Source organism: Cydia pomonella, chromosome 15 (assembly GCF_033807575.1).
Source record: "Cydia pomonella isolate Wapato2018A chromosome 15, ilCydPomo1, whole genome shotgun sequence".
Taxonomy (NCBI): Eukaryota; Metazoa; Arthropoda; class Insecta; order Lepidoptera; family Tortricidae; genus Cydia; species Cydia pomonella.
Window position 1 is genome coordinate 7489177 of NC_084717.1, and position 10253 is coordinate 7499429.

The window sequence follows — 10253 nt, forward strand, 5'->3', positions numbered from 1 at the left end:
GCTGATTATACGGGATATGGATCATTATTTGGGGCGCCTCCAACCTTCCCGCCACTGTAGGCTCGCCTCCGTTAAAGAAGACGCTCCTACAGTGGCTTCTCAGTATTGGCACGCAAATAAAGACCCATCTGAGGGATAGGGATAGGTTGGGATTACATGGAGGGTATTCTTTACACTGGTTCACCTACCTGGCCCAGTTGTAGATGGAGTCATGCGGATGACAACACCTACCTCCGAGCCCGATGTTCGATCCGTTGTAAAGCTTACCCCAAGGTGGCCCAACTGGTTGTTTCCGTTCTGCCTGTTTCTACGGTAGAACCAGGCAGTTAACAGGCAGTAACCTCGGGAAGGAGCACAACCAGTTTTGCCTCGAGGTTCTCCGCAACTTGTGCTCCCCCCGAGACCGTTCACCATGCTAACTACCGGACAGGTAGCTACCATAGAGACAGACCCATCGCAAGCAGCGACCGGTCGCAAATTATTCCTTGCACATGGACCCACCTCCGCCCAAGGGGCGGAAGGTAGAGTAGATTACACTGTTGTATTTTTGAGTTAGATAGGAGTTTGTGATGGCATATTGCTTAGAATGTCGGGTGGGTCATGTTTGGTTAGTCAACCAGTAACAAGCGAACGAGACGCAGCTTGTCCTAGCCCGGAGACAGCCAATCAAATCTCTTTGTTTCCAGCGGATTCAGCATGCACTGTTAAATATTCAACGATTTATCAATCAAATCGTCAAAGGTAAAGCAGCAGAAATGGTTGAACCACGGGCCGAGCCCGACACTGAAGCTAACCATTAAATAAAACCACGAGTTTAAGTCAAGTTTTGCTAAAATGTTGGACTCGTTTTGTCCACTCCCGCACACATTAATTTGTATGCAATTTGGAATGCATCGACATAAAATAAGTGAGTCAAATGACCCTTTTATTATCACCTTGTATGTAGTCAAATAAACAGCGGTGGTAATGTTTAGCAAAGTTCACTACATCGTTAAATTAATTATATGTGCATTTTGTACTGATATATTCGTTAACTGAGCAGACTACTAACGATCAAGAATTCATAATAAATCCACTCACTTATTTATACTCGAAAACGTCTACCGAAAAGTGACGGGCAAACTAACAGAGTAGCATGCGAATTGAATCTGAATACATTGTCGGCATAACTAAAGAGGTTGTCAGTGTTTGCTGCAGGCCGTAGGCCCAGACTCCATTTTATCCTGAACCCCCTTGCACTGCAAATTGATACGATACGACATCTGTGAGGGGTCGGAACGGTGCATGCGGGGGTCCGTTGAAATTTGCTATCTAATAGCATTGGGTTGTTCCAGGCGACTGCTTGACTGACAGTCCCCTGTGCGGATGTCGGTTGATACATTGCCATCGCACAACAAACAACAAAAGCAATATCTATTTAGACAATTTACGGCGAAGGGTTTGGATTCTTAGCCTGACATTTTATTAAAATGAATCAAGAGATCAACTCCATTTTTCGATTTTTCTTTTGTTTTCAAATATAGAACTCACTTATTTTCTGTCAGAATTGAAATCTGATGATGGAATCTATACCATAAGATAATCGACGGAACATCCTAGAATTCGTAGGTATTCGCATATTTTTCTATTACTCGTGTTGGTATTTTATGCCCTCCGGCCGGAAAGCGTCAACTTTCGGTCCGCTGCGCTAAACGAAGCTACCGCTTTCACACAATTCTGCACAATACAGCCCGGCCAGTACAAGAAAACCTCAAATCACAATGGTGGCTAGTTTTTGAATTTCGAGTGCTCGATCGTGTGACTCCCTTCAACAGTATCTCCACTACTAAGCATTTATTATAAAGTCAACTAAACAGTGGTCAAAAATTAGCATTTCGCGAATTACACAAATACACAGACTTTCAAGTGACGAAATCGAGCGCTCAAAATTCAAAAATCGGCCCCATGTTTGTCTAAATTACTATGCGTTCTGAAACATTTCTTACAATACGACCAATGATAAAGGGAGTGTCATGGTCATGTCAACGACTGATACAGATACTTTTGGCCTTGACCTGGAAGTTTATTCGCCTGACCAATCAATCTGATGAATGACAATATAAATACTAAGAGCCTTATTGGTAAGCAAAATTTGGGTGCTAATGGGTTGAGCAAAGATGTCGAACTTAATAATAAGTAGGTACATTCTGTCACAAAATAAATACGAGTTGGCTATCACATTCTTTACTTTACAGGTGTGTGTTGATGAAGTCGGTAAATGAAGTCACCCTGGCGAATGCTGATGGGAAAATCAGCTGGCAGCCGAACGCGATGCCGAAAGATGTGATTCCAACCTAGAGTTAAAAAAATGCACTTAATGAAAAATGTTTAACCACACAAAAGCAACATGAGGACAAAATAATACTTATAATTAATTAATTAACCAGGAGGCAGAAACACATAATGATCAAAACAATGCAGTGTGTAAATCCAATACGGGCAATAAATTAAACCAGATAAAGAATTTATAATTTACCCGTGTTATTATGAATAAGAAGTTTTTTTAAAGTTACACTTAAAAATGACAGCGTACTTAATTTTAAAAAAAATACCGAACAGCAATGTACTTACCTACTGCAAACATTAATAGACAACATTACGAGACATTACGAGATATGGGCTTTTATACTACCTGTCAAGCTGTCAACAAGCGTTGACAGTTACAATAAAAAGCTCGTATCTCGTCGCTTAAGCGTTGCGGAATTATTTTATACGGTTAATGTTTTAAATCATTGTATTTCTAAACAAAAGTAATCTTAATATACTTCTTAGGTCCTATGCCAGCACCGCTTGAAGGTATTGAATTTACACACTGTATAGTTTTATTACGGTTCTTTTTTATAGAGTCAAAAAAATCAGTCCTCCGGTTACAGAGAGCCTATCATAACAATCGTACAACAACGATCAAAAAGAAAAAATATATCGGGGTATCGTGATGACAGATGCTAGGAAAAGTCACGTGATGGTTTCCATACTTCCGATTTCGATTTTATTTCACTTTCGATTGGCGTTTTCCATCACAAAAATTCAGTTGGCTAGGTCCTCTGGTTACGTAGCCAACGTTTCAATCGTTAACGCTCCGTAGCGAACGAAACGCTACTGTCACTGTCGCACTAAAGGCTAGTCGAGTGGCGAGAACATGGCGAGAATTTGTGACTTTGCATGCCTAAAGGGTCCTTATGCTCTTATAAAATCAATCGCTTGACTATTTCTATCGCTCCCCGAGCCCCGTCCCTTTACAAAATTTATCCGTCTTGAGAAGGAATAGTTCATTGCATTATTCCTGCGACTTCAACTCCATCGATCTAAAATACCGCTATTTTAAATAGATGTTCAACTCACCAAAATAGGTCTTCCGTCCCTGTACACAGCCAAAGGTCCACCAGAGTCACCGCTGCAGGTGCCCACACCGCCGAACCCGCTGGTGCAGATGTTGGACTCTTGGATCACGAATGGAAAGCCGATGGAACAGGCGCTGTTGGTGATCACGTTAAGCGTGACGTGACTGAGATACTGGTTGGTTGTGAGGGAACCGCCTGCAATGCAAATAGGAACACACTTCTTCAGCTCAAATGTAGAGTCAAACCAAGATAAGTTGACACCAATTTTGGCAGCCCAGACAGTGCAAGTGTTATCTTAAACGTCAAACTTCTGTGAAATTTTGACGTTTACTTAACACTTGCACAGGCTGGGCTATCAAAATCTCTGCCAACTTATCTTGGTCTGACTCTACATAAATCGAAAAGAAAAGCAGACACCGTAAGATTAATCTACTTTAATCTATTTTAGCCAATCTGTGAACATTTCAACTGTCTATCTATCACGGTTCATGAGATACAGCCTGGTCACAGACAGGCAGTCAGAGAAACAGACAGAGGGACAGTGGAGGCTTAGTAATAGGGTCCCGTTTTTATTACCCTTTGGGTACGGAACCCTAAAAACGAGAACGGTTAATAGCTAAAACCAACCAAATGACATTATGTATATGTACCCAGTTAATCCCGATGGCTATAGTTACTCTCCGGAGTAAAAATAATTATGGTATCATAGAAATCTGGACTTTCTTATTTAATACGTACGACTTACCATCAGAAGTCAGACCAAATCCAGAAGCAATGGCAATTTCGCCAGCGAAGGTTTCGCTCAGCTGGGATCCTGACGGCAGAGCGATAGGGGCAATAGTTGCTGAAAACAAAAGTATTGTTTTTACGACAAGGCATTGACTGAGAAGGTACCAGGGTACCTTACAGGGTTACTGTACAGTTTGTACCTGTTGTGTACTAGGTTATATGGTGCTAAAAGTTGCATAAAATCGACATGATAAACGATGTAGCGAAATCTATAGAATAAATGACGATGGCGGGCACATACCTGACGTAGCAACCGCCGTAGGCAAGTAAATAACAGCAATGTCGTTGCGAATGAGCGCTGGGAGCCAACTGGGATGGGTCACTACAACGCTGGTCTGAAGCCTGGTGCCACCCGTGAACAGCTGCACGGTACCCAGCACTACTGTAAAGCGCCAGGCCTGGTGCTGCCCATCGGACCAGCAGTGGGCAGCCGTCAGCAGGCGTTGGTTGTTGACGAGTACGGCCCCGCAGACCGCTTGGCCGGTAAAGCCGATGAGGTCAATTAGAAGGCCAGCCTGCACGTGCAATAATTATAGGTTCAGACCTTGTTCAGACTACAATCTCTCACAAAGGTGAAGTAATTAAAACTGAACGGACCTTTACTAAATTAAAATGTTTCGGCTATAATAGGTCCTTATAGTTCGTGACATCCACGATGACGCGCATCAGATTTGTCAAATCTAATCTTTAATAACATGACATTACGAGTCAAGTTACGCGTCTTCGTGAATGATAAAATCTATAGTGTAGGTACCTACTGGTAAATATATGTTTCGGTGATTTTATATAGATTTATTACTTTGGTATCACTGAAAACCCCCGGCAACATCATTAAAGGGGACTTCTTCTGGTCGCATAACCACTTTTGTCATATTTTTAATTCTCATAATACTTTATGCATAAAATTGTAAGTCATAAAAATCTTTAGTCAGATTTATTCCTGCGCATAACTGGGTTTTTGTCATAAATGAGTTTTGTCATAATTTTTATAGTCATTAATTTAATTCGCATAAAATTTTAGCTTAGGTTCGTTAGGTATGCATAAAAACAATGACAACTGATATATATGTCATCAAATATTATGGCTAAAAATGTATGACACAATATACATATGTAATATGACTTTTCATTTGTACAAGACACTGAGATTATGACCAGAGATCGGACACATTTGCGTCATTGCTCGCAAGAATGTGGACATGACTCCAAAATTAATCAAATATGTAATCATTTAATTAATTTCTTACTTGACTTAAATTTTAATTCCTAGTCAATAAATACAAAAGTTTGTTAAAGTATAGATTTATTAAGAAAATGATCAGTATTTTTTCCAAATTTTCTGCAGTCAGTCTATTTCTTTTTACATCAAAAATATACTTAAGTGCTGAAAAACTCTGCTCGCACTCCACTGATGTTAATAGGGCAAACTTAAGTAGTTTTATAGGAATATTATTATTCCAGTATAATTCAGAGTTTATTTTCTGTTCTAAGTTGTGGGCGATAACCTCAAAATCGGGATAATCTAAACAAAGAACAGAAAATATATATAAAACTACTTAAGTTTGCCCCATTAACATCAGTGGAGTGCGAGCGAAGTTTTTCAGCACTTAAGTATATTTTTGATGTAAAAAGAAATAGACTGACTGCAGAAATTTTGGAAAAAATACTGATTATTTTCGTTAATAAATCTATACTTTAACAAACTTTTGTATTTATTGACTAGGAATTAAAATTTAAGTCAAGTAAGAAATTAATTAAACATATTTGATTAATTTTGGAGTCATGTCCAGATTATTGCGAGCAATGACGCAAATTAGTCCGATCTCTGATTATGACACAAGTTGTTATGCGTACCTATCAAAGATATGACTTAAACTTTTATGCAACCCAATATGGACCCTTATTAAAGCGCTATCTACTTAAAAACAATTTAACCCTTTGAACCATTGAGGTATTAGTATTAGAGTCGGCATCCCTAAAAAATGTTTCCGCACCTCAATGAAGTGCCGGCACTTCATTTCGTTTAGGATGTCTCCGACTACTGAAGAGATGCCACACATGTGACAAAATTTAAAAAAAATGCCTTTGTGCGTTATGAAAATGTACTCTAATAACTTTATACACTCGCGGTGTTACGCCATTTTCTTTGGATCATAGATTACATTTCGCAGATGTAACACGTAGGTACAGGTACTAATGATTAGAGTCTGGCTAGCGAAATATTGTTGACAGATATTTTCATATTGTATCACCAATTGTCTATTAAAAAAAAAAGCTAAAAGTCTGTTGTCAATTTATGTCATTCATTCAAATTGTTCGCGGTTTATAAGGGGTTTATTTTAAATAATATTAATAATGACTATACCGAGTGAGATCCGCAAACTATTATTTAAGCTCATAAATAATTACGATAATGTCCGAAGTCGATGTGAAGCGTTGTATAACGAAAAACGGCAATGTTTACAAGTCGTAAACAATTTAGTAGGTTGGTGCTCTGTTAATATTTTGATACTTTAAGTACTAGTTCTAACATTAACGTATGTCTGATTAAGTACGTGAATTTATTAATACCTGAATCTCATGAACTGAACAAGTGTGTAAAGAAAAGGATAAACTAGAAGTTCAGGAAAATATCGATAAAATCGAAACATTGGAACGTAACGAGTTACTGAAAACTAATATTTAGAAGAAATCTGTGAAATGACTGGCCAGTAGTAAATTGTTATAAAATATATAAAAATATCTTGGCGGAACATGTCTATATATATCTTTGTACTTTACATAGAGGTAGAAAATACATGAGCTGACTTTGAGTGCACGTCAATGTATGTTAACTTATTTCCTTAGGTACCTTACGTGTGCCCAGAAAATCAAACATATTTTCTAGAATCAAAACTATAATACCTACTACACATAGTGTGACCAGCCCAAGATTTCTCAAATTTCCCGTGTCACATAGCGACATCTAGTGGTGTTAGCGTGACTTCGTTGTTTTTTTTTATTTCTCTTAGTGTTATATTTTTTTTAGAAATATGAAACATGATTTAATTTAATTAGTTTAGTTACAAATATAAATAGTTGTATTTAAGCATTTCTTTCTGGATATTGTGTCGTTAGGTAATGAAACCTACATGTTTTAAAAGGTAGCACAATTTGACTGACAACACACAGTTCTGGCTGAAAAGAGCACTAAATTTGAAATGTAGGGAAAAAAAGAAGGAGAAGAAAAGACGGCATGGGTTAGTGTCAGAATACTGATTTGTTACAAAATTAAAATAGATATTTATAAAACTCAGCGTGGAAATTTATTGTCGCCATACGAATATATTATATAGTTCCGGAGATTCAGATTTGGTTTCTGGGTAAGCAATTCTCACAAAGTGTTTTCATTGCAAACCAGCTTAATCCAAATTCGGAAGACTAAGTTATTTATTCTTTCCAGATTTTAATAGGTCGAGGCAAATGTTGCTTTCCTTTGCCAAGTTGCTGAGGAAAGAGGAGCGTGCCCTTGAGCGTGGCAGGCTGATGTAAGAGACGGGTCTTCTCTTCGTCCAGTTCGGGACGCCTTCACGGCCATTGTTACGAGTTCCAACCCAAATGCTATTTTTGACTGCAGCAGACTTTTCTGTCGTCTGTCTTGTTCGTCAGGCGGAATGCAGAGGAGTTAATTCGGAGGAATAATCATCGTCTGTGGCAGCAGGTATGTGTTGGCCCTTAGGAAATCTTTTGGAAACCCTTAGAAAACCCTTAGGTAGCCCTTAAGAAGCTCATAGTTTACTTGTAGAACAAGTTTTGTCATTGTCATAGATCGGTAACCTTTTGCTTTTGTCACATTTATAATGAATAATTTTAATATCATAATCAAGGTTTACTAAGGTCTGATGGACAGTGTTGCTCGCCAAATTTAATGCTTAGGTGTAACTTTTCATATAATATTTACCAGAATAAAATTTAATTAAACAACTAGTTTGTTGGTGATTTATCCTATAGTGTAAGAATACAGATATAAATGAACCAACAGCTCTACCGTTAGCAGACTGAGCTAGAAGTTGAATTTTTAGGGTATGTAGGAGTTTTGAAAGAAGAAATAAAACATATATCAAGGAACTCTCTTGTTTTTCTTTCCTTTAGTACATCCCTAGGTATATATTATGTAACCAGCCGGGTACATTTCATAGATTTACAGGTTACACCCGCCATAATATTGTGTAATATTTCAGTAGCCAGACTCTACCTACCTTATTGTTTGCAGAATATTTACACAATGATGATATATTACTCTTTATCTCGTAATTTTTTGTAGCGTTTTTCTTATATTCAAAAAGTATAATATGCTACAAGCGCGATTTGATAAAAAATGCTACGAGTACGAGAGTCAAATTGAAAGAATTTATGGCTATTTTTATAAATTTTAATGTTGTCACTGTCACACAGATACGTAAAACAATTTGAATTTTTCATGTAAGGAAACAAATAAATTTTATCTAGATTCTTTACAGTGCACTCAGTATGTAGACAGAAAATGTCATAACAGTTTCGCGTCTGACCACCTATGCTTATATTCTTTAGCTTAGTGACAGACGTCAAACGTCGAAAATGGCGGACACTATTTGTTCTCGATAACCTGTCTAGTACGTAGTACATTTATGTCAGTGCTTTGAACGAAAGGGGTCATGGCAGACGCTGTCAAAGCAATATTACTGTTAACAGATAAGGTTTAAATTCGTTTCTCACTAGTTGAGATGTTGGCGTGTATGCCACATTGCTTATTGCTTTGAACGAAAGGCGTCATGGCAGACGCTGTCAAAGCAATATTACTGTTAATAGGTAAGGTTTAAATTCGTTTCTCACTAGTTGAGATGTTGGCGTGTATGCCACATTTTAATGCGAGAGAGAAAGCGTTCAAAAGGTTAAAATCTAACCCGTACATTTTCCAAAAATCGCTTTCCTATCGATCAATTATACACTGCTAAAACTAGTAGGTACTCTTCGGCCTTAGTGTTCTAACTTACTTGGTAAGGGAATTGTCCGGGCGATGAGGCAGCACCACCTACAATCCTAGATTCCGGATTATTGTTATAGGCCTCCTCAGCCGCCTTGATTGCTTCCAAGCGAGGCACACCGTACCTAGTCAAGTACCCGAAAGCGGTAAGAGTACTTGCAGTGTCCTCGGTGTACTCCGCATAAGCGGACACTACCAGCAAAGTTACCAGTAATAGCTTCATAATGTCAACTGCAAAACGTTTTGTGGGTGTAGTTCTTTTATGACGAACAATTTTGATCATGGCTATAGATTATGTCAAGATTTAATTTGATTAATCGGTTGCAAAATCAGTGACTGCAGTTAATCTGTTGTTAATTAAACATATCTATATATAATTAACTAGTGTCTGTCCGCGATATCGTCTGCGTGGAATTGATACTCTCATTGTAAATTCCACTCCCCTTTTCACATCCTTAAGACGAAAGTGAAGGACCCGCGCGAAATCACCTTTTCATACAAACGTATTCCTCATTTTCCTCTGTGGATATTAACATTATTGAAAATATTTTGACACGATATGTTGTATATCAACCACAGCTATGCCCCTACGTATGTTTATTATACGTATTTTTTCGAATATTTATTTATTACTTATAGGAGTTAGACGCATTTCAATTTTGTATGAAATCTGTTTTTCGCTCCTAATTTTCATAATAATACAAAAATCGAAAAAAGTCAAACATAGGGGATGATTAATATACATCAAATTATGTAAAAATATTTTCCAAAATATCAATATCCAGAGAGAAAAATGGGGACTACGTTTGTATGGAGAATCGACCGTCCTCTTTCCTCTTATGGAATGATATCCGTCATAATAATGCGATGGCATTTCCCAAGACTCAAACTATAGCCGTATTGATCGATTTCGGCATTAATTGTAGGATAAGTACCTTCTTATCGTTTTACAAGTAAAGTATGCTGTATTAGACATACTGCTTGGCCGACTACGTAATTAGATAGATAATTGGGGTTGGTTATCATTATAATAAAGATATCGGATTAAAAGAATTAGATAGATTCGTTCAATAATGTTGAGC

At 37.8% G+C, this 10253-nt stretch overlaps 1 protein-coding gene across 1 annotated transcript; it reads right to left on the bottom strand.

Moving 5' to 3' along the window:
* Nucleotides 1-2207: 2207 nt before the first annotated feature.
* LOC133525678 (brachyurin-like) lies at nt 2208-9449 on the bottom strand. The gene is made up of 5 exons (XM_061862012.1): nt 9182-9449; nt 4411-4684; nt 4126-4224; nt 3382-3575; nt 2208-2333 (listed from the first exon to the last, which is right to left on the bottom strand). The coding sequence occupies exons 1-5, from the start codon at nt 9392-9394 to the stop codon at nt 2229-2231; spliced, it is 885 nt and encodes a 294-aa protein (XP_061717996.1). The 5' UTR covers nt 9395-9449; the 3' UTR covers nt 2208-2228.
* Between the last annotated feature and the right edge of the window lie 804 nt (nt 9450-10253).

Bases quoted from the DNA above. Each gene is read 5' to 3' on its own strand.
- LOC133525678 (XM_061862012.1), bottom strand. From the start codon at position 9,394: ATGAAGCTATTACTGGTAACTTTGCTGGTAGTGTCCGCTTATGCGGAG. The intron at 4,225-4,410 runs GTATGTGCCCGC...TTTTGTTTTCAG, and splicing joins TACGGCGGTTGCTACGTCAG to CAACTATTGCCCCTATCGCT. The intron at 3,576-4,125 runs GTAAGTCGTACG...TTTGCATTGCAG, and splicing joins ATTTGGTCTGACTTCTGATG to GCGGTTCCCTCACAACCAAC.